Source organism: Equus quagga, chromosome 11, assembly GCF_021613505.1.
Source record: "Equus quagga isolate Etosha38 chromosome 11, UCLA_HA_Equagga_1.0, whole genome shotgun sequence".
NCBI lineage: Eukaryota > Metazoa > Chordata > Mammalia > Perissodactyla > Equidae > Equus > Equus quagga.
The window spans coordinates 26,550,775-26,576,548 of NC_060277.1; the positions used below are offsets into that span (position 1 = coordinate 26,550,775).

At 41.3% G+C, this 25,774-nt stretch overlaps 1 protein-coding gene across 3 annotated transcripts in view; it reads left to right on the forward strand.

Annotated features, from left to right (window-relative positions):
- Nucleotides 1-25,774, forward strand: part of PDSS2 (decaprenyl diphosphate synthase subunit 2) — a 269,150-nt gene that overhangs the window by 230,267 nt on the left and 13,109 nt on the right. Inside the window, exon 8 of one of the 3 annotated variants that reach the window (XM_046677268.1) lies at nt 11,398-12,113. The exons of the other annotated variants lie outside the window; for them this stretch is intronic. Within the exon in view, the coding sequence (XP_046533224.1) occupies nt 11,398-11,439 (42 nt within the window). The 3' untranslated portion in view covers nt 11,440-12,113. Of the gene's footprint in view, nt 1-11,397; nt 12,114-25,774 lie in introns of those variants that run through there. 3 annotated transcript variants of the gene reach the window in all.

A 25,774-nucleotide genomic window follows, 5' to 3' on the forward strand; every position in this document is an offset into this window, starting at 1 on the left:
CCTTTTTACTTATTCCCTCTCCTGATCTTGGCACTGTCATCCCATCAGTCAACCACGTGAGAAACTTAGAAGTCACTCTTGAGTGCTCCTACTCCCTCACCCTTATGTTCCATGGCCAAGTCATGCCCACTTTAGAGCCTGCGTTTTCTTGAATCCATACCCTCCTCTTGATCGCTCTTTCTCCCTCATGTTGAGTCTCTTCATCTGAACCACTGGAAAGCCTACTGACTGGTCTCCGTGCTTCTCTTTTGTCCTCACAGATCCATTACCAGTCAGAATGTCTGTCTAAACCACAAATCTGACAGTTTCACACTCCAGCTTAAAACCCTTCATTGGCTCCATGACAACATTCAAAGGCAATTCAAGGTTTACTAGATTTCATATAAAGCACTGTGTAGTCTCACTCCCTAGAGGGACTCTCCAGCTTCTTCTCCTCGCACCCTGTGCTCCAGCAGCACCAGATTACATAACACTTACTGTGTCTATTCTCCATGCCTTGACACATGCTGTCCTCTTTGCTTGGAATGCCCTTCCCCTTTATCTGGCTACCCCTACTCCTCCTGTAAGGCTTAATTTAGGATCATCTTCTGAAGGAAGTCCTCACTGGTTCCCCAGGCTGGATTAGGGAAACTCCCCTGGATCAAGAAATGGCTCTGTCACCAACTCACTGCAGAATCTGATGTGAGTCATTTAACCTCTTTGGTCTTCCCTCAGTTTCCGTAGTACAAAATGAGCAGTTTAGAAGAGTGCTATTCGACTCTTTAGGCCCAAATTTGAGAGGAGACATTCTTTGTTTTATGGGTGGGGGGAACATTCTTATGTTGTGTACTCCTGAGGTCCAGATTCATTCCTTCATCCGTTCATCCACCCAACCACTAAGTGTTTGATATGTCATATGTGCAAGGCCCTGTGCTGGCGCTAACTACCACTGTGAACACGACTGACGCAGGTCTTCCATCGCACCTTCCTTGACTCACATCTCCATATCTAAAGTGGCCACTCTCCCTTTGCTCTACTTTTTTTCTTCTATGAAAATGTTAACATTTATCATAATCTAAAATTATTATTTTTATTTAGTTACTTGTTTCCTTCTTCTTCCACTGGAATGTAAGAGCCTCTGACTGCAGGGCCCTTGATGGCCTTGTTCGTGGCTACATCGTCAGTACCCGGCACAGGCTTACACATAGGAGTGCTTGGTAAATGGGTGTGGAAGAGTGTTGCATTAGTGTTATGCTAGGAGAAATGCAAGAGGCTGTGAGTGGTCTGGAATTGAGGATTGCAGACTCCAATTAGCCATTTTAAGAGTATACTGACTGTATAACACAGTCCATCCCAATGTTCAGTAGCCCAAAGCTTGCCTCACCAAGTGCTAGAGATGATATTTCTCATGCCAGTAAACAGAAACCCCTCTGGAATATGTGGTGCTATTCTGATATTTAAGGGCATAACTTGATCTAGGCAATTAATCCAGACCTATCATCCTTACATAGACCTAAACCCAAGTAACATGGGGAAAAAGATTATAACCATCCCTACCAAGTATCAGGGAGATGTCTGCAGGGTACAGCTTGCAATATTGTCCCTTATTCAGTGTATCATGGGCCTGTAGTATGGTCATGGTGCCCATGCTGACCAATGCAAGCATCGTGCTTAGCAGCTTAGGGCTCCTCTGGTAGATTTTTCTGTAAAACTACATTTAAAAAACTCACCAGCCGGAGAAGATCCAAGGTGGCGCCGTGAGTAGTCCTCTTTGTCTCTCCCCCTTCGAGTCTACAATTATTTGGACACTCATTGCTTAACAAAGGATATCCAGATAGCATCTCAGGACGTCTGAGAGACCCACGCGACTATACATCGGAAGGTGGACGGACTTCCCTCTGGGAGGAGGTGGAGATAGGTGAAAACTCTCCAACCCCGACCGAACAGCCTAGTACCTGCAAGCGGCTTTCTTCCAACGGACGCCCCCAGAAGATCAACACACACCTAGGGCAGGAGCGAGCACACACCAGAGGAGTGACGGTGGAAACAGGTGACCAGAACCCTACCTAAACCCCCCACAATTACTCCTAAACACAGAAGGAAACTCTAGAGTTACACACCTGAGCCCGTGGGGAGAGTCTCGCCCCGCCATTGGCGGGGAGATCCCTCCTGGTGTCCACAGCACCCGGAGGGTCCCAGAGAGAATCACAGAGGGCGTGGCAGCCCCCCAGCTGCCACTGCCTGCACGGCCGGGCAAGGGATTGCTGGAGATCTCGGAGAGGACTAGGGCTGGGCGGCTCCGCGGCCCAGCGGGGGAAGCTCCAGAGTTCCGCCCAGGCAGCAGACAAAACTCTGTGTCTGCCATTAGCGGAGGGGCCACGCCCAGCATCCACAACTCCGGGAAAGTCCCGGAGAGAATCCCAGAGGGTGCGGCGACCCCCAGCTGCCATTGCCCACCCCGTGGGGCAAGGGATTGCCGGAGATCTCGGAAAGGACTGGGGCTGGCTGGAGCTCCAGAGGCCGGCTCCGCGGCCCAGGGGGGAAGCTCCAGAGTTCCGCCCAGGCAGCAGACAAAACTCTCTGTCTGCCATTAGCGGAGGGGCTATGCCCAGCATCCACAACACCAGGAGGGTCCCGGAGAGGAGAATATCAGGCTGGACAGCAGCTGACCAGCTACCACTGGAATCAGGATCTCCGGCTATCCCCCAGTCAGGGCAAAGGGCTCCCCGAGTTCCTGGGGAACAGGACTGGGGCAGGGTGGAGTTCCAGCGACCCGTCTCCGTAGCCTATGGGGAAACCCTACAGACTCACAGCAGCCTCAGCGAAAGCCTCTGCACAGCACTAGTAGAGAGCACCCATCCGGCAGCCACAAGGCTGGAAGACCCCGGGACAAAAGTAGCATAGCTAGGTGAGCTAACCACAGACTGTAGAAGATGCCAATAGCTCTACTGCGACCCATAGTGGACAAGTGAAATTTTGTGGGTGCTGACAGTGACGGAGTGGCAAATATAAGTGATCCTACCCCTGGCCACTGGAAAAGCCCATAACACCGTTGGAGACCCCAAGGAGGGAGCACGTCTAGGTGGGCTGCAACAGTAGGCACCAGCAGCCTGAAGCCCCCCCATGACAGCCCCCATGGCAGAAGAGGGAATCCAAAGGACCACTGTGACTACGAGGAGGGGCCCAGGCCCAGTTAGCAACTGAGGATGGGGTTCCTGGTTGGTGCAGTATAAACAGCTGCTCCCCCACCACACCAGCAGAAACAAGTGGAAGGAGCAACTAATCTCTATCTCTATGCGGAGGCACAAATCTACAACATCAAGCAATATGAAAAAATACCTTAAGTCTCCAGAACAGAAGGAAAATAACAAATACACAGACAACAATCCCAAAGAAAATGAAATATATAACCTAAATGATGATGACTTCAAAACAGCCATCATTAAAATACTCAATGAGTTAAGAGAGAATTCAGATAGACAACTCAACGAGTTCAGGAGCTATGTCACAAAAGAGTTTGATACGATAAAGAAGAACCAAACAGAAATACTGGAAATGAAGAACACAATAGAGGAGATTAAGAAAAATCTAGATGCACTGAACAGTAGGGCTGATAATATGGAGGAAAGAATTAGCAATTTGGAAGATGGGAATATAGAAATGCTGCAGGCAGAGGAGGAGAGAGAAGTAAGACTAAAAAGAAATGAAGAAACTCTCCGAGAATTATCAGACACAATTAGGAGATGCAACATAAGGATTATAGGTATACCAGAGGGAGAAGAGAAGGAGAAAGGGGCAGAAAGCCTATTCAAAGAAATAATGGCTGAGAACTTCCCAAATCTGGTGAGAGAGATGGATCTTCAGGTGACAGAAGCCAATAGATCTCCAAACTTTATCAATGCAAGAAGACCAAGCCCACGGCATATAGTAGTGAAGCTAGCAAAAGTCAACGACAAGGAGAAAATACTAAGGACAGCCAGGCAAAAGAAACTAACCTACAAAGGAACCCCCATCGGCTATCAGCAGATTTCTCAGCAGAAACTTTACAGGCTAGAAGAGAGTGGAATGATATATTCAAAAATCTGAAGGACAAAAACCTACAGCCGAGAATTCTCTAGCCAGCGAAAATATCCTTCAAATATGATGGAGAAATAAAAACTTTCCCAGATAAACAAAAATTAAGGGAGTTCATTGCCACAAAACCACCTCTTCAGGAAATCCTCAGGAAAACCCTCATTCCTGAAAAATCAAAAAAAGGAAAGGGGCTACAAAACCAAGAGCAGAGGAGATAAGTAGAAGCACAACAACAGAGAGTAGCAGCTCTTCATCAGAACAGATTAAACCATGGGATGAGAAACAAAGGAAATTGAAGAAAACCAGAAAACAAGACATAAAATGGTAGTGGTAGGCCCCCACATCTCAATAATCACTCTAAATGTAAATGGATTGAACTCCCCAATCAAAAGACACAGAGTGGCAGGATGGATCAAAGAACAAGACCCAACAATATGCTGCCTCCAGGAAACACACCTCAGCCCCAAAGACAAACACAGACTCAGAGTGAAGGGATGGAGAACAATACTCCAAGCTAATAATGAACAAAAGAAAGCAGGTGTCACTATACTAATATCAGACAAGGTAGACTTCAAAGCAAAACAAATAAAGAAAGACAAAGAGGGACAGTATATAATGATAAAAGGGACTCTCCACCAAGAAGACATAACACTTATAAATATATACGCACCCAACACAGGAGCACCAAAATTTGTAAAGCAACTCTTAACAGAACTAAAAGAAGACATCAACAACAATACAATAATAGTAGGGGACCTCAACACACCATTAACACCAATGGACAGAACATCCAGACAGAAAATCAACAAGGAAATAATAGAATTAAATGAAAAATTAGACCAGATGGACTTAATAGATATATATAGAACACTTCATCCAAAAACAGCAGGTTATACATTCTTCTCAAGTGCACATGGAACATTCTCAAGGATTGACCATATTTTGGGAAACAAAGCAAACATCAATAAATACAAGAGAGTTGAAATAATATCAAGCATCTTTTCTGATCATAATGCTATGAAACTAGAAATCAACTACAAGAAAAAAGCAGAGAAAGGTGCAAACATGTGGAGACTAAACAACACGCTTCTGAACAAACAATGGATTATTGAAGAAATTAAAGAAGAAATCAAATATTATCTGGAGACAAATGAAAATGAGAACACGACATACCAAATCATTTGGGATGCAGCAAAAGCAGTCCTAAGAGGGAAATTCATTGCAATACAGGCTTACCTCACTAAACAAGAAAAAGCTCACATAAGCAACCTCAAACGACACTTAACAGAACTAGAAAAAGAAGAACAAACAAAGCCCAGAGTCAGTAGAAGGAGGGAAATAATAAAAATAAGAGCAGAAATAAATGATATTGAAACAAAAAAGACCGCAGAAAGGATCAATGAAACAAAGAGTTGGTTCTTCGAAAAAATTAACAAAATCGACAAACCTTTAGCCAGACTCACCAAGAAAAGAAGAGAGAAATCTCAAATAAATAAAATTAGGAATGAGAGAGGATAAATCACAACAGATACCAATGAAATACAAGGGATCATAAGAGAATACTATGAAAAACTATATGCCAACAAATTGAACAACCTGGAAGAAATGGACAACTTCCTAGACTCCTACAACCTCCCCAAACTGAATCAGGAAGAAATGGAGACTCTGAATAGGCCAATCACAAGTAAGGAAATAGAAACGGTAATCAAAAACCTCCCCAAAAATAAGAGCCCAGGACCAGACGGCTTCTCTGGAGAATTCTACCAAACATTCAAAGAAGACTTAATACCTATTCTTCTCAAACTATTCCAGAAAATTGAGGAAGATGGAGTACTCCCTAACACATTCTATGAAGCCAACATCACTCTGATCCCCAAACCTGACAAGGACAACACAAAGAAGGAGAACTACAGGCCAATATCACTGATGAACATACATGCAAAAATCCTCAACAAAATTCTGGCAAACCGAATACAGCAATACATCAAAAAGATTATACACCATGATCAAGTGGGATTTATACCAGGGACACAGGGATGGTTCAACATCCACAAGTCAATCAACGTGATACACTACATCAACAAAATGAAAAACAAAAACCACATGATCATCTCAATAGATGCAGAGAAAGCATTCGACAAGATCCAACACCCATTTATGATAAAAACCCTCAACAAAATGGGTATAGAAGGAAAGTACCTCAACATAATAAAGGCCATATATGACACACCCACAGCCAACATCATACTCAATGGACAAAAACTGAAAGCCATCCCTCTGAGGACAGGAACAAGACAAGGGTGCCCACTTTCACCACTCCTATTCAACATAGTACTGGAGGTGTTGGCCAGAGCAATTCGGCAGGAGAAAGAAAGAAAAGGAATCCAAATAGGTAATGAAGAAGTAAAACTCTCGCTGTTTGCAGATGACATGATCTTATATATAGAAAACCCCAAAGAATCCATAGAAAAACTATTAGAAATAATCAACAACTACAGCAAAGCAGCAGGGTATAAAATCAACATACATAAATCGTAGCATTTCTATACACTAACAATGAACTAACAGAAAAAGAACTCAAGAACTCAATCCCATTCACAATCGCAACGAAAAGAATAAAATACCTTGGGATAAACTTAACCAAGGAAGTGAAGGATCTATACAATGAAAACTACAAGACTTTCTTGAAAGAAATTGACGACGACATAAAGAGATGGAAAGACATTCCATGCACATGGATTGGAAGAATAAACATAGTTAAAATGTCCATACTACCTAAAGCAATCTACAGATTCAATGCTATCCCAATCAGAATCCCAAGAACATTCTTCACAGAAATTGAACAAAGAATCCTAAAATTCATATGGGGCAACAAAAGACCGCAAATTGCTAAAGCAATCCTGAGCAAGAAAAACAAAGCTGGCGGAATCACAATCCCCGATTTCAAAACATACTACAAAGCTACAGTGATCAAAACAGCATGGTACTGGTGCAAAAACAGGTCCACAGATCAATGGAACAGAATTGAAAGCCCAGAGATAAAACCACACATCTATGGACAGCTAATCTTCGACAAAGGAGCAGAGGGCCTACAATGGAGAAAAGAAAGTCTCTTCAACAAATGGTGCTGGGAAAACTGGACAGCCACATGCAAAAGATTGAAAATTGACCATTCTTTTTCACCACACACCAAAATAAACTCAAAATGGATCAAAGACCTAAAGATTAGGCCTGAGACAATAAGTCTTTTGGAAGAGAATATAGGCAGTACACTCTTTGACATCAGTTTCAAAAGAATCTTTTTGGACACTATAACTCCTCAGGTGAGGGAAACAATAGAAAGAATAAACAAATGGGACTTCATCAGACTAAAGAGCTTCTTCAAGGCAAGGGAAAACAGGATTGAAACAAAAAAAACGGCTCACTAATTGGGAAAAAATATTTACAAGCCACTTATCCGACAAAGGGTTAATCTCCATAATATACAAAGAACTCACACGGCTTAACAACAAAACAACAAACAACCCAATCAAAAAATGGGCAGAGGACATGAACAGTTATTTCTCAAAAGAAGCTATAAATATGGCCAATAGACACATGAAAAGATGTTCATCATCGCTAATCATCAGGGAAATGCAAATCAAAACTACACTAAGATATCACCTTACACCCGTTAGATTGGCAAAAACATCCAAAACCAAGAGCAACAAATGTTGGAGAGGTTGTGGAGAAAAAGGAACCCTCATACACTGTTGGTGGGAATGCAAACTGGTACAGCCACTATGGAAAACAGTATGGAGATTTCTCAAAAAGTTAAAAATAGAAATACCCTATGACCCAGCCATCCCATTACTGGGTATCTATCCTAAGAACCTGAAATCAGAAATCCCAAGAGTCCCTTGCCACCCCTATGTTCATCGCAGCATTATTTACAATAGCCAAGACGTGGAACCAACCCATATGCCCAGAAACTGATGATTGGATAAAGAAGATATGGTATATATACACAATGGAATACTACTCAGCCATAAAAAAAGACAAAATTGGCCCATTCGCAGCAACGTGGATGGACCTCGAGGGTATTATGTTAATCGAAATAAGCCAGTCAGAGAAAGACGATCTCTATATGACTCCACTCATAGGTGGAAGTTAACATATTGACAAGGAGATCTGATCGGTGGTTACCAGGGAAAAGGGGGGGTGGGGGGAGGGCACAAAGGGGGAAGAAGTGTACCCACAACATGACTAACAATAATGTACAACTGAAATCTCACAAGGTTGTAATCTATCATAACATTAATTAAAAAAAAAAAAACTCACCAGCCGTTTCTGGAGACTATCATGAAATTTATTTGTTGGTGGAAATTTCTTCATTTCTAAGTGGTGAGTATTTACTCAAGAGCCAAATTTTATCTGAAAAATCAGATTTCAAGAACCACAGAAAATTATTTTGGCCATGTGCTCTGTGGCTTTATATGCCATCTTTCAAATTTTGTCAAGTTTCAGAATGGCAACGAAGTAGGGGAGAGGGCACAAGAGGTGATCATTTCAAAATCAGTCTCAGCTGGATCTCGAGAATGTCTGTCACATTCAGCAAAACAGTGGTCTGGCCTCAAACACTCAGATAAGAAATTGAATTACTTTTTAATTGAGTTCTTGTTGTGATAGAACCTGGATATGAATACTTTACACTGCTGCAATGCCTCTCATCTCAAGATATCAAAGCACTCGACAACTTTTTTCTTTTTCATTGAGGAAGATTAGCCCTGAGCTAACATCCACTGCCAGTCCTCCTCTTTTTTGCTGAGGAAGACTGGCCCTGAGCTAACATCCATGCCCATCTTCCTCTACTTTGTATGTGGGATGCCTGCCACAGCATCGCTTGATAAACTGTTCTTAGGTCCGCACCTGGGATCCAAACCAGTGAACCCTGGGCACCGAAGCAGAGTGCCCAAACTTAACCACTATGCAACCTGGCCAGCCCCTCGACAACTGTTAATTCATTAGCTCTCTCTCACCTCTGTAAGTGGTTAACACCAGCACAGGAGCACTCTACCCACTACTGAAACCTGTCCACCTGGGGACTGGGCAAGGATGGAAGCCGTTTATCAAGTGATTCTACCTAGTAGCTTCTAAAATGGCAGAACAGGGAACATCTTATCTAGTTAAAACTGCAGGAAAAGTTTTATTAACAGAATGTAGTCACCGGAAGTGAATTGTGACCAAAAAACTGGTGCTAACAGTTTTGCTCATAGGCACAGTGCTATGGGACTCTAAATTACAGCAGTTGGTCTGCAGCCTGGCTGTGCATCTCGCAGGCTAGTCCATGTTCCCCAGGCTCCCGGCCCCAAGGTTAAGCACAGCTGACTGAGCGCCGTGCTGGAGGGAAGAGCGCCACCTATTGAACAGTAGAAACTCACGGGCATGTGGGGGACCAGTGGAGAAGCTTCTCGGGCCACATTCACGCTTGGTTTGCTATGGTAACTAATATATACGTCTGAAAGAAAACGAGTATGTTGACTACCCTTGGTTAGAAAAACATCTACAAACGTCTGTGTATTTTCCCCAGCTGGAGCTGAGCGTATGCCTGCAGCTTAGCCTCCTGCTACTTGAAATACGCATGCTGCTGAAAGACCGAGGCAGATGGTATTTCTACCACTTCAGGCAAAACATGGCACCTATGGTTCGGCTTCCCACAATTTTAATTTTTTAACACTTTCAAAATGGCTGGCTTAAATATCTCCATCACAGAGACAGAGACTTTTTCCCAAAGTCTTTTTAATAATTGCTTCAGATATACAGATCTGACTAAATATCACTTGGTCAAAACCAGACTCTCTCAGCACTGCAAGTCGGCCTCCTGCTCATTCTTTCACAAGTGCCCGGGCCTGGGCCTTAAATGGGCTTTGACGTTCATGCTAATTTTGACACAAAGACTCGAACTGGTTTATAGGAGCTCTCTTTTTATTCATCTCCATCTTTACTGTGCAGTTCATATAATTTTCCCCATGACTCAGTACAGAACAGAGAGTTGAGTTTTTTTAATGTCTTCTTACTGAGGTTCAGTCTAAGCACAGAGAATTGCTCAAGGTTAAGCACTCAATAAAGAAAGACTTTGCAGGTGTTAATTCATTAGGCTTCCAGTTCTCAGTCAAATGTAAGAGCGATTTTTGTGGGGAGTGGGCATTTGCCATGCGCTCTCCCCTGGAATTAGCTCAGGGTTGCGATGGCCCACTCCTCGGCCTGTCCTCCCATGCCTCTCAGGCTCGGTGTCTGGAGCTGCTGCTCTTTTCTTCCCCCCCCCGGCCCTCAGAAGGCCTTGCACATTTTGTTTTATTATAAAACGCATTTGCATAGGGTGCACATTAAAATTCTCTTCCCACCAGCAAACAGTGCTGTCCACAGACATTTGCATTTGCATGATCTCATACCATCACTTGCCTTTAAGAAGAAAAAAAAGAGTCTTTCCTCTCATGTCATGATTCTCCTTTCCAAGGTTTGTCCTTTTAGCCATTTCTGCTCTTTTATTATACATAGATTGCTTCAACCATTTTACTGCATATTGAGTCCAAACTTCAACTTTTTTGAACCTTGAGTATAGAAAATTTTCTATAAATATTATTGTCCTTTCTTTACTGACAAAGCCAGACTTTTTTTTCTTCTTTTTGTGTGCTCGTTCTTTCCCGTAACCCTAGCTAACTGGCTCTGAGCTTTTCACGTTGGCACATTTAGAGACCAGATGTTGCTGTGTTTTCTCTTCCCTGTACGCCTTTCTTGGGCAGATGCTGCCTCTCCTACCCTGAGACTTTACATTAGCTCCTTTGGTAAAATATTCCATACAGCATCACTGTATGCACTAAGTCTCTCATTTCCTCTAACTTCTTGAAGGTGTCTTAACATTTAGCATTTCTGCTTTAGTGATAATTATGGAGACCGTGTAGAAGCATTGACATTCTCTTCTCCCATCTTTTTCCATAAAGGACTTCTGGTCCAAATGGATGAGATATTTATAGAGAGTTTAAAGAAAAAAATCCAAATACCATTATGATATGGGTGCAACTATGTAAAACTTTATATGCTTGATAAAGACTGGAAGACAACACGTAAAAATGTAAATAAAGGCATAAAGATTTCTGTTTTAAAAGTGTAGACTCTGATTTGAATTGGAACTTTTCCAGATTATGACCTGAGCTGGTTATGAGACTGAAAAATAACTTGCCCGAAGTCATGTTTTTAGTGACATAACCAGAATTTAATTCTCGGCTCCTAAAGAATTGCTTGCTTCTTTGGCAATAGGCAGAAATGCAGTTGGAAAATGTGATTTTTTACACTGTGAATTTTTAGGCTTGGCCTCAAGGAGTGTTTGAGGTGCTGGAGGACAGCTGAGGAAATGGAGAGCTAGTGCACTGAGCACACGCTGCAGGCGCTGGGCTGATGGCCTGCCCACAGCACGGGGTCGCTGCCGGAGACGCTGCCAGAGCCGCCGTATGAAAGTTTGAAATCCTCCCCTCCTCGTTTCCTTAAAAATCAGATAAAACCATTTATTTTTCTTTTGGCAATCACATTTCAGACAAGTGTTTTTCCTTGCAGCAATAATGACTATATTTTGTTCAATCTGCTTTTCAAAACGATTAATTTCCTAAAGTCAGATTTTGCAACTTTGGCTTTGATTCTAAATCTCCTTCAAAATACAATTATTAATGATGGAAAAATAATCACTGCTCAATTTCCGTCTATAATAAAGCAGAGAGGCTTTTGTACCATGTGAAACTTTTAACCAAAAATAAATTCCAATCACACAAGCGGCAGTTAGTCTGCTGAACCAGAGTTGTGCCTTATTATGAGCCCTCAAGTCCTCTCTCAAAACAGTTGCCCTCTGGACATGCATTCATTCCCTGTCATCAAGCTAGTTTTTTTCCTCCGTAAGTCTCTGAATATATTATTTTGCATTTGTCCCCAGTGACTATCATCTTGCTTTGATGATCTGTTCTTCTAATTTCTTAATGTTATTTTAAAATTAGATTCTTGTTCTCTGAGGTGTTAGCAATCCCACACACCTCAATGGCATCAACAGATTTAATGATCATAATCTCTATTCTCTTGTGGATCATGAATAAAATTATTAAATGATATAAATGATAAGCCTCTTTATGACATCATAAAATATGCCACCCTCTCAGTTGTTAGCCCAAATACTATTGATACTGTTTTGGTTTTTGGTTTTTGGTTTTTGGTTTTTGTTTTTTTGAGGAAGATTAGCCCTGAGCTTACATCCGCTGTCAATCCTCCTTTTTGTTGCTGAGGAAGACTGGCCCTGAGCTAACATCCGTGCTCATCTTCTTCTACTTTATATGTGGGATGCCTGCCACGGCATGGCTTGACAAGAGGTGCCATGTCCGCACCTGGGATCCAAACTGGCGAGACCCGGGCCACCGAAGCAGAGCGTGCAAACTTAACCGCTTCACCACTGGGCCGGCCCCTATTGATACTGTTTGAATTCAGTCCTCTAGGCAGTTGTAAATCGCTCTGTTTTTCTTCAAATCATATATTCCTAGCTTGTTGCTCTTCGGTTTCTAATTTTATATTTAAAATGTTAAATTGTTTAGTTCATAACAATCATATTTAGTGGGGCAGTCTCTCACATTCTTAAATTTACCACTTTGAATTACTGGCCCCTAAAAAATTACATGTCTACAAAATATCTAACATTTATCAGGAAGCTAAGGCAGACTTGGATACTTAATGAACACCAGGTCATTGTTGTAGGCCTGGAATCGTGTCTGGTTTGCTCACCATTATCTCCTGAGGGCCTAACACAGTGCTGGCACGTACTAGGTATCCGGTAAATACCTGTTGAACTACTGTTGAATTCAGGAAAACCCAAGATACGCCAGATGTTTGTGCCTATATTCTGTTCTTCTAATTTATAAGGCATATTGGACTGCACCTTTGCTCCTGTTATTTCCCCCCGAGTATATTTTTAATCAAATGGTTACATCCTCAATGCCCTGCACTCCCTGGGTTGAAACAAATTCAGTTGGGGTAACCTTGTGAATCTTAGTCTAGAAAGCTAACGAAAAATGCCCACCAGGCTGGTTCTGTGGGTAAATGCTCTGCACTGCAGGATAGCTGGATTCAATTATTGCTCCCAGTTTGTGGTATCAGGAGCCACCTGTGCACAGGGAGTGCTTATATGCCTTTATGTAGAGGGCAGAGCCTTCTGTCCCCACAGAGGAGCCTGTTTAGTCTACTGAAACAGTTTTAAGTAGATCTGAAGGGAAGCCTCTTTCCTTGTCATAAAAAACAGTTGAGAGGCATGGGTTTTCCAAAATTGTATTTTTTGAGAGAGAGACCTCTCGTAGATGCTGAATGTGGTTTTAGTAAGTTAGAAGTCTTTGTCATTACCTAGATTGATATTCCAAACTCACACTAATCCCACAGCCTGATTTGGTACAGATTTAAGGATTTTTGTGATTTCAAGGTGCTTGATCTATCAGAAAGCTTTAAATCATTTAGTTGGTACATCTGAAGCCATTCCCCCTTGTTTCCTAAGCAGCGTCTATAGGCACTACTTAACCTCCCCACTTAGCACCTCAGACAGAGTGTTGATCCGGATGTGCTTAACCACCTTTCCTGAAATAACAAGGTGGCTGTGCCACCTCAATTTTCAAACGGAATTACTGAGGTAGCGATAGAGATCACAGGACCTACAACATTAGGTTAGTGATGTGTAAGATGCTACTAAAGATTACGGGCGAGTAAATCTTGTCCCTTTCCCGAAAGTCCTTGACTTTCTGGCTTGAAAGATCTTACCTATCCACCAGAGTATAATAAAGCCAGAGCAGAACCTCTGAAGGTTGATTCGTGCATGGCGCAATGGTGCCCCCTGTGGAAGGTCTCCCAGTTCTAGATCTAAGGAAGTTATGCTAACCTTAATCTTTGATTCATTCCTGACGAGGTTTGTGTGTACCTCTTAGGAAAGGTCATAGGCCTTTCTATGTGCTGTGATCTCTTTAAGATGCACGCCATCGTATGCATGGTTTTTAGTGTGCACTCTGGTCAAGACACACTAAGCACTGTAATCAAGTGGTTCTATCAAATTCTGTCTCTGAATCCCTTCATTTTATGGAGAAGAGGTTGAATAACCTAGCAGTGTTCATACAGTTAGTATCTCATAGAATCATGGTTCTGCCCAGGTCTGCTGACTCCACAGTGTGTGTTCTTTACCACCATACTGCTTCTCAGGGTGCTTTAGACATGCTACAAAAAGGAGTAAGAGAAAATTTGTATATAGGCTCTGGTCTTACACATATCTAGAAAATGATATGCATTACTCTGTGATCTAACAGTTCTGATCTCAGAAATAGTGATTGGCTAGTAAATGACTGTCTTAGGATTTATGTTTGCTAAACCAGTACAGTAATTTTTTTTTTTTTTGGTGAGGCAGATTGTCCCTGATCTAACATCTGTTGCCAATCTTCCTCCCTTTTTTTTTTGGCTTGAGGAAGCTTGTTGCTGAGCTAACATCTGTGCCAATCTTCCTCTATTTTGTATGTGGGATGCTGCCACAACATGATTTGATGAATGGTTTGTAGGTCCGTGCCCAGGATCTGAACTGGCAAACCCCCAGGTGCTGAAGCATAATGTGCAAACTTAACCACTATGCCACCAGGCTGGTCCCAGTGATTTTTTTTTTTTTAACTGGTAAGTATTGTTCACTCTTCCAAGAAAGTTTTATAGACATAACCATTTAAACAAGTTCTCATCACCATTCTCTTGAGGGAGGCACGGATCTAGATAACATATACATCTTCAATTACACTGTAACATTAGAGACGTCCTACATCTGGAAGAGATGTTAATTGTGCAGATATGATTACATTTACATGGCACAGAGAGTAACTTTTTCACTCCATACATTGATTCCTGCATTTGCCCCCAGTGTGATGCAGCCGGCCTGGAAGTTTTGGCTGAAGTATTAATTTATTTCATTGTCATTACGCTCAGTAGATAGAGTTGTTCTGTTGTTTGAGGTACTTTCTGGTGATGGAAGTCAAAAATGTGTTTTGAGCTCATCTTGTATCAGCGCGCATGTCAGTATGTTAGGAACCTACGGTCAGGCAGATGGTGGTGGTGGTAGTGATACTAGTTTTGAAGCAAGTGATCCTCAGGTGTCAGCATCCAAATACTAAAGCAGAGGAAAACTTGGGACATAAGAAGGATTTAAGAAATGGAAGAGTAAGATATGGACTCGAACAAAATAATAGAAACCCAAATTTACTCTCCATGAACTTTTAATTCATGGAGAATAAACTAGAATTCATAGCTTATGTATTCCTCAAATAACCCCCAGGACTGTTTGATACCTACATGTTGTGAGTGCTCTTGTCCCACAATGTTCTTTTTAATTAAATAACCGGCATAGTATTTGTCATGAGATTACAGAGCTTACTGTTTATTGATTCACTCCTAAAAAAGCTACAGGCAAGAGTGGCTCATCGCTGCATTCTACAACCTATGATATGTTTTGCTTATTGAATTTTTATTACAGAGTTTGCTAAAAAACTTCACAGTCCCAGTTTTGCTTTTTGAATTTGAATATGTAGAAATAAGTTCTTCTTTAGAATATGATGCTAACATTAAAAATTAGCTTTGAATCAGAATATGGATAAATCTGTGATTATTTATACATTGTTAAATTTTCTTTCAGAAGACATAAGCAGTGATTGCTTTTCCTATGTAATTAAGGCTCAATTTAATATAATTCCATATTACTAACCTCAAATGTCCAACCTGTCAAATGTTAGTGAAAGTTTATAAACTAAGAGTTAAATAGTACATTTTGTTCTGTTTAATTACATTTTTAAGTCAGGCACATCTGCTTCCACCCTGAGCTACAGCTTGACCTCTGTTTCTTTAGTAAGTAGCTCTTTGCCTGAATTCTCTGCCATAGAGTCAACAATTTAGGTCAATTTTGAGTATGCCAGTGAAATGTTTTTAACTACATGAAAATATCGCTAAACTACCTATGTATATTTGTAGGGATGCTAAATTTTAGGTATGTCAATATATATGATTTAGGGGTATTTATACATATAATCAGGATATATTTATTCAGACATGATAATTTATACGAAATGAGTCATCTGGTTATGGGCAGCTCTTTGTAGATAGTTAGTCCACAACATGGACTCCTAAATGTCCTAGCTGAGAGGCTGAGCCTTAAGATCAATTCTGAAATCTCACTTTGAACAGGAGGCCACACACCATCCAGACTGAGCCTAATAGACACCGGTGGCGGACAGGGCAAGAAAAATGATACCAAACCTGTCTTTATCATTTTTTTTCCTTTTAGGGCGAATAGATTAAATTTTAAATGGTCAAGATGATTTGGAAGTTCATTTTTCAGAAACAAGCATGTTTCCAATTCACTAATAATCAGAGATTTAAATCACCTTCATGAATCTATGTAGAATGGTCCATGAACGTTTATAATTAAAGCCAGGTGCATTATGTAAACGTTACATGAAGTTTTGCAGTGAACCTCATGCTTCCTTCTCCTTCACACCTTGCATTTGTATAGCATTTTACTGATGTCAAAGTAATTTCATGTACATTATCTTACTTGTTCTTCATAATAATTCCATATGGTATAAATATTTCTTTGCGATTTTACAGGTGAGGTGGACTTAGAGAGGTTGCTTTGCCCAAGGTCACACATGTCCAGGTCCAGAGTTTCCTTCCTAACGTTTGCTCGCTGCCTATCCATGATTATTGTTTCTATGGGTATAAAACAGCAGAAATGAATTCATCAGTCTTAGGAGAACTCCTCATTCTAAGATTAAAAAAAGCTTCCTGTGTGGCTTCATCTGGGGGATTCTGCTCCAAGGTGCTTGGAGGGCCACCATGATGGAAATAGTGGTGTTTCATCCCTGCTAGAGCCCGCCTTCCCTCTTACCTCCCATGTCCATGGGCTTCAGGTCCCAGGACTCGGCAGGAAAAGGAGAGCAGTGGAAGATAGCGTGTGTGTCATGCACTCTCACACAATTACACAGAATGATTTTAGTTCTGCAAAAGAATAAAGAGAACTTGTTAAAAAGTGAGTATCTTGGGGCCGGCCTGGTGGCATAGTGGTTAAATTCACATGCTCCTCTTTGGTGGCCCAGGATTCATGGGTTTGGATCCAGGTGTGGACCTACCCACCGCTCATCAAACCATGCTTTGGTGGCATCCTACATACAAAATAGAGGAAGATTGACACAGATATTAGCTCAGTGACAATCTTCCTCAAGCAAAACTATGAAGATTGGCAACAGATGTTAGCTCAGGGCTAATCTTCCTCGCCAAAAAAAAAAGAAAGAAAGAAAAAGTATCTTAAAGCTCAATACAAATCTATTTTACAGGAATTTTATAGGCTCTTTTACAAAAGAAAAATACTCCGATGTTTTATTAGAGAACAGTAAAATTCTTGAAGCATGGATAAATTATATTTATCATTTTGAACTCATTAATCCTTTATCCAATGACTTAGAGTATGATGAACTCTGAGATTGGTTTTAAAAATAGTGAAAATGACATGAGGCAATGTTCTGTCATTGTGTGAAACCCCATGTACCACTACTACAGTCAGTCTTTGGTTGAGATTTTTAGCAAAAATAAGTTTTTATTTTTAAGGATCTATATATATATAGCTCTCTCTCTCCAGTCCTCACAACAGCCCTCTGACGTAGGTACTATTATGTCTATCTTATCATAGACATACATAGATATAGATTTACATATCTTAGGACAGTGCTGCACACACATGATATGGGACTGTCTTTGTTGTCATTGCTATTATTATTATTGCTATTTTGGTGTTGGGAAGCGCTACCATTCTTACTGTGTCTTTGCATGTGAATTCGTGTGATTGAGGAAATCACTGAAAATTCTCTTATTTCCATCTCCTTCCATTTTTATCAAAGTAAGATATTTAAGATCAATAGATTTTTTTCTATAGATTCTTTTAATTTGTTCCTCTAAGTAAAAGGAATGCTTTTTGTGTTGTTGGCAATGCATTTAACAGTTTATTATATTAGAGAAAGGTTTCAATTGTGTTTTCTCCTTTTGTACTAAGCCTTGCCGCTCAGAAGTTGACCAGATCTTTCAGTTGAAGCACTGTCAGCTAGAATCTTAGAGTTGGATGGGTCTTTGGTGGCAGCCTTGTTCCACCTCCCCCATCAGCTAAGAGTTTCGTTCCTGCTTTCTCTGACGTGGTCATCCAGCCACTGAGGACTTTCAATAATAGGGAGTTCACAGCTTGTCAAAAATAATTTTTCTGTTGTTAGACAACTCTGGTCATTTGAAAGTTTTTCTTGTTTGTAATTGAAATCTGCTTCCCAGAGAAGCTCACCGTATTGCTCTTTGTTCTGCCCCCTGAAGCATATAGAACAGGACTGCTCCTCCTTCCATTTAATTGCTTTAGATATTTGAAGATGGCTTTCATATCCTCCTTTAAGCCTTCCTTCCAGGTTAGACATTCCTTAGATGACATGTTTCCAAATACTTCGTCATCCTAATAATGGGCCCAATCTATCTTGTCTTTGCCCCTCTTGACACATGGCACCCAGGACTGAACACAGTTTTGTAAATGTGAGTTGACCATCAAAAAGTGCAGTAAGCCCCTTCCCACCTGTGTTTTGGGCATGTACGTCTGTTGATGCAGCCAAAGTTTGCAACTGCCTTTTTTTGTATCTACATCACAGTCTTGGCTTATATAAAGAATGTGTTTATCAAAGATCCTCAACATTTTTTATGAGTCACTGCCAAACTGAGGTTTACACTCCTACAATTGATTTTGAAACCTAAATGCACAACTATACAGTTACCTCTGTTACATTTCAGCTGGCTAGTGTCAATCTATTGTTCAACGTGTCAGAATCATTAAAATTTTGATGCTATCCATGTGTTATCTTTCTCTTTTGGCTGTATGACATCTGAAAATTAAAATTTAATGTGCATTTCTTCTCCATCTTCATTCAAGCAATGCGTAGAACTGTGATAAGGGTAAGAAACCAAGTATTGAGTCGTATAGCAAGCACAACACTAGAGATAGCTTTTCTGCTCAATCCACTACTAAACATTTTCTAACAATAGTTGTTTGACATATTTGAATCGATATTACCACACTCTAATCCAGACCCCACTTTTATGTCTTATCCATGAAGGACTGAGTTTCCAAAATCTGAATATACTCTGTTTTGACTGTTTCTGAAGCGAATAGCTAAGTAGCCATATCAAAAGAAAAATGAGAGCTCTTTGTCATGACTTGCCCATTGTGCCCCACCCATCCTGGGGCTGCGACCACCACTGCCTTTTTTCGAGAGCTCACAAACCATTTATTTAATAACCTTTTCTGGAATTTTGCCATACTTGTTCATAAATTCACTGGTCTGTGTTCCAGAATGCACCTTTGTCCTCATCTTCTGCTTTTTTGTTCTACATTTGAGGACATTAGTCATTTGAATCTCCCAGCTCTGAGATCTCTCATAGTCTTTCAATAGCTGGGAAGGACATTGATGTGCATTCTGAGCACGCACGAGCAGGACAGAGGTGGGTGGACGCCCCTGTGAAGGTGCTCTGGACTGGGAACCAGGTCTCCAGAGTGAGAGCGAGACAGAGGAGGAAGTGCCAGAAGATGAAAGCCCAACAGGGACAGCAGACAAAATGAGTGAGAGGGCTGCCGGCGGGGAGGAGATCGGCGAGGGCTACATGGTTGTTTGTCCTAGAGGAGAAGGTTGTGTTTGGAATGGGAGGCTGGGTGGTCTTGGAAAGCAGAGGACACCAGGAGCCAGAGGAAAGCCGGGATGGTAGCCGCATCCAAGGTCCCCCTGACAACCTGCGATGTGCTACTTGAATGCACATTTCATCCTTAAAGCTCCTCTTCATGGAATTTTAGTCTTTACAATTTTTGTCATTCTTTATTTATTCTATTTCCTTTTTGTCTTCTCTTAAAAATAAATATATTATCTTTTGCAAATATTTTGAGCATACTTGTTCTTATTTGACATATTATAGCCTCTAAATTTTGAAGGCCCTTACTTTTGTCATCATCTCCTTTCCTCACGTCCCTCCCCATCAGTCTCTCACAGATTCTAAGGTTGTATGTTTCTGAACATTTTTCTATGGGGTACGGCACTTTGAAACATTATGACAAGTGTCCTAGTGATAACACAGACTTATGGGTGATTCCCACACAATTTTTACAGCATTGTCTCTCTCCTTTGTCAGCTCTTTCAAATCAGGGATAGCATCCTATCTGGACAGTGGTGTGTTGTGCAGAGCAGATGCTCAGCCATGGCTCCGCAGTGGAGAGGGGATAGGCTCCTCCTTGTACACCTGGGCCTTTTCAAATCTGAGCCCTGAGAGACCTTATTTTGTAGCCATTATTTTGGTCTCTTTCATAATTAATTATGCCCCTTGCTGGAATTTAGTTTTTCAGAGACTCCCATCACCCTTGAACTGTATTTCCACTTATCTCTTGGAATCATGGCAATCTTTCACTAAAGTTATTTTTGCAATGCACTTTCCTAATCTAGAGTCTGGGTGTCCAAAACCAGGCCTGCTAGTCCTTTCTTCCTCTGATTCTAATACCAAGATGGCATTACTTTTTTTTTTTTTGCCAAATTTCTATCACCTTTACATATAATTATGTTGACATAATTAAGCAAAAATTTCTCCTATCTTCTGATACATAAAATTATCAGTCAGGCACGCCAAGAATTTGTCAACTATAGAATGTGAGTTTTAGCAAATGTTCAGAGGTTGAAGTCTCCTATCGTTACTGCATCTTACCTTTCTGCCAGCTTCATGATCTCCATTAGGGAAGCGTGGCCCTCTTCTACCACGTGGTTAGGAGGTACGTGGTCTCTTCCCATAACAGAATGGCTTCAATTTGTTTCCTTTTACTCTTGTCCAGGTGTTTTCAACCATAAAAAAAACTTTAACATATTGTTTCATACTCTTGTTTCTTTAGAACAGGGTCTACCCCATGTTCCAGATGAGTTTTAGCATCCTCATTCTCTCTAAGCACTGCCTGGTTGGGTGAAAGATAACTTGGGTTGTCTGCAAATCCTTTCCGGTACTATAGAGTGGAAGAGCTCTGGATGCGCAGTAATGAAACCCAGGCTATTTCACAAATGTGCTGTGGACTCTTGTGCACATCACTTAGCCTCTCTCATCCCAGTATCTTCTGCAAAACGAGGTGAGAAGATAAAAGTGTGCTTGGGGTTTCTTCTAGGTCATAAAGTCTTTCTCTGGTTTCACTAGAGAAAAGTGGCTGCTGCCTCTGCTTCTCATAAAGCTACTTAGAGCCCATGGCAGGGGCATGTCTTTAATATTTTAAGAGGACTTTTGAACCAAATAGTTTTCAGAGGCATACAAGGATTTCTCAAAAGGGTCTCATTGGGGCCGGCCCAGTGGCGCAGCGGTTAAGTGCGCACATTCCTCTTCAGCAGCCTGGGGTTCACCAGTTCGGATCCTGGGTGTGGACATGGCACTGCTTGGCAAGCCATGCTGCAACAGGCGTCCCACCTATAAAGTGGAGGAAGATGGGCACGGATGTTAGCTCAGGGCCAGTCTTCCTGAGCAAAAAGAGGAGGATTGGCAGCAGATGTTAGCTCAGGGCTAATCTTCCTCAAAAAAAAAGAAAAAACAGGGTCTCATAAAAGCAACATTTATCATTGAAAAGGTGTCTAATAACACCTTTTAATAAATGTTCAATGATAATGCACTTTAAGTACTTTGCATCCTCTTCTCTCTGTGTTAATATCTTTAATTGGATGCTCTAGCAGGGGATTTAGACTTAATTTATTTCAGGTGATGCTGCACTTAGTTATTCAGCTGACTTAATTCAAGATTTAATTATATTAGTGCCCTAAAGTGCTATGTCAGGGAAATAAAACAGACTGATAATTCATCTCTTTGTATTTTTGGGGGTTATTTATCCTATCTCTAAAGTGTTTTTCAAACCATAAAGGACAGAGTGGGCACACTCGCACTTTTGGCCACATCCTAATATGTAAAGTTCTGTATGCGTCAGTTTGGGATTTGCCCAGCTGAAACGTAGGTGAAGGCAAAAGTGGAATTTTTTTTACTTGTGGCCTTTCTCTCACAGCTATTAGAACCAAGGTCACGGGTCCAGTCCCTCAGTGTTCCATTCAATCCTCTCTGCTTCTACAGCCCTATGACAGGCCCTCTCATAGGTAGTCCTGGAGGCAGTAAATGTGTTCCTCTCTGTGTCTCCAGCCCCTACTATATTCATAGGCCATATAGGTGCCCAATAAATGCTTGTTCAATTGAATTTGATCACTGCAGAGACAACCAGTTGGAAGTGTGGTTAAAATGGTATAAACCCAACACAGCTATTTTAAAATACAGTAACTCAAAATATTTGCCCCAGTGAGTGAGATACTCCCAAATCTGGCTCATCATTGGAATGGCCTAAGAACCATTTTTTAGGGCTTATTGACTCTATCTCTAGGAATGAGGGCTAGGCATCTGCATTTTAAAGTTTTCCCAGGTGAATCTTAGGGTCAGCCAAGTTTAGGAACTCCAGCTTAATATATCTTTTGTCACATTTATTTACAAAGGACGAGATTGTTTTGTCAGGATAGACCTATTGTGTATTCTAATTTATAGTAAAAACGAGTCTCTTTTATGGTCTGTTAATTATATCTAAAAGACTTCCTTTGAGCCAATAGTTTATGTTTCGTTGGTGGAAGTGTATACAGATGTCTGTAAGGAATAATACGTTCCATGAAGGATTATATTACTGGTGGGTCATGAAATGGGTGTTTTTTACACATGGAAGCTGTCAGATCCCTTGGTTTGTGAAGCCCTGTGAGCCCGCCTCTGTGGAGAGCAGATCTGAGTATTAACTGGAAGTGCAGTAGTCGTTGAGTGAGAGAAATTAACTCTTTTAGGGCTTGAGTAACTTGCAGTAATGTCATCCTGGGTACTCTTTTGCTTTAATCTGAATTACTCTTCATTATAGAATTAAATACCAAATAAATCACCATCAAATATTCAGTTAAGTCTAGCTGAATAAAGTTTATAGAGTAACAAACTAAATAAAGCAATCAGAGAAATCCAGAACATAGAACATTGTACAACACAGCCTGCTCCTTTCAAAATGGCGCTATCTTGGGGGAAAAAAGATTGGTGTGTCATAACAAATGAGTACAATGTGTAAACCAGGATTCATCATGGTTTGGGGGAAAAAAGACTAAAAAAGACATTTTGGAGCCAATTGTGAAAATTTGCACATGGATTAGATATTAGATAATAGACAATTATTGTTAACTTTCCTAGCTGTGTTGTAATAGTATCTACTTATGTGGGCGAATGTTCTTATCTGCGGAGATGCGTGTCAACACAAGAGTGAAGCATCCTGCAGCCCATGGTGTGTCCAAGCTAAGTCCAACCAGCTCAGAGCCTATTGTTAAATATTCAAGAATTTTGTGATTCCACAACCCTTGGTAGCTTGAAATCAGCTATGACAGGAGTATTTATACCACAAAAATCTGCAAATGCTACAAATAGGGCTTTTTTTCCTCCCCAGGAGAGCTAATTTGCCAACATACCACTACCCACAGCTTACTTTCAAATGGTTCAGAAAATACACACACATACATGTGGAAAGAACAGAAATGGCAAAATGTTAACAGTTTTTGAATCTAGGGAGAGGATTTGTAGTCATTCACTGTGGTAGTCTGGGAGTCAGCAGACTTTTTCTGCAAAGGCTAAAGTGTGAAGATTTTAGGCTTTGCAGGCCATAAAGTCTGTGGCAGCTCCTCAGCTCGGCAGCTCTGCCATCATAGCATGAAAGCAGTCCTAGACAATGCTGAGATGAGTGGCGTGGCTGTGTGCCGACAGACTGTATTTAGGAAAAGCAGGGGGCCAGATTTGGCCCGGGGCCATAGTTTACTGACTTCTGTGCTAGTCTTTCAATATTTGTGTACTTTAAAAATATTTCATAATAAAAACAATTTCTGGGGCTGGCCCCGTGGCCAAGTGGTTAGGTTCGTGTGCTCTGCTTGGCGGCCTGGGGTTTTGCCGGTTCGGATCCTGGGCCCAGATATGGCACCGCTTGTTAAGCCATGCTGAGGTGACATCCCACATGTCACAGCTGGAAGGACCCACAACTAGAAATACACAACTATATACCAGGGGGCTTTGGGGAGAAAAAGGAAAAACTAAAATCTTAAAAAAAAAAAAATTCCTTTAACTAAAGTTCAGATTTCTTAGCCTGGTTTTCAGAGCCCTCCATCCCCTCACACCTACTCCCACAAGTTGTGTCACATTGTCTGTTTTTGTTCCCCAGACACTGCACTCTGGTCTGCTCGGTACCTTTCCTCAAGCTACTCTTTCCCTACAATTCCCTTGCTTCCCCCAACCACATCACTACTTATTGACATTCCAAGACACTCCTCAAATCCCACTTACTCTGTAAGGCCTTCTTGAATCTCTTCTAACTAAAGTTGATCTCTCGGGGCTGGCCCAGTGGCACAGTGGTTAAGTTTGCACGTTCCGCTTCTTGGTGGCCCAGGGTTCGCCAGTTCGGATCCCGGGTGCGGACATGGCGCCACATGGCAAGCCATGCTGTGGTAGGCGTCCCACATATAACAGTAGAGGAAAATGGGCACAGATGTTAGCTCAGGGCCAGTCTTCCTCAGCAAAAAGAGGAGGATTGGCAGCAGTTAGCTCAGCGCTAATCTTCAAAAAAAAAATTTTTTTTTAAATAAAATAAAGTTGATCTCTCATTTCTCTGACCATCTGCAGTCCTACACTTGTAACCTGGTTTTGCTGCTTTTCACTATATACAGGTAATTAGTTACTGATCCATAAAACAGAGAAGGATTTTTGTACTCCTTACACATAGTATGTGCTCAATTAATACTTGTCAACTGAAACCCAGTCATGCAGATATCCATGTGACTGCAGGTACCAACCTAGAAGTTTAGAATACAGAATGTTGGCCTGTCTAATTTAGATTTGAGAGAATTAAAGATAATGAAAATAGGGAGCATGTTCTTTCCCTTTTTTCCAAATCTTTAAGGCTGGTCTGATCCAAGTCCAGCTTCCTTTGAGGTGTTTGTGCATCAAACTAAAATATACTTAACCTTGGTAAGTGAGATGGCTTTCTGGGCAGTGACTAACGGCTTGAGGAGGAAGAAAAATTAAGTCATTCTGGGTAGCTGTAGTGTTTTAGACACTGTCAAGCACGCTATGCTAAATCATGTAGTCTCCCAACTGTCCCCATTTATAACTCAGAGCATTAAATGGCTTTCCAAAGACTATAAAGCTGGAATGGGAGTTTGAATCTGGCTGTCTCTGATACCCAGCACCATTTTAGTGCCTTCATGCATTCAGCAATTGGCAAGAAGCCAGGGAACCCTAGGCTGAAATAGTCCTAAAGTTCACGTGCAGTGTGGAAATATCTGTGGTGTGTTGCGAGTCTAGGGGAGGATAGTATTAAGTGCCGCTGGACAGGGTGTTAGAAAACCTGGCTTCTGGTTGCAGCTTAGCCACTATCCATCTGTGATCCTGGGTGAGCTGCTGAGCTTCTCTGGACCTCTGTTCTCTCGTCTATATGATTAGAGGAATAAAGCAGGTTATTTCTTTTATTCCTTTATGTTTCATGCATTATGCAGTAGCTTAAAGTCTAATGAAGGGATAGCTA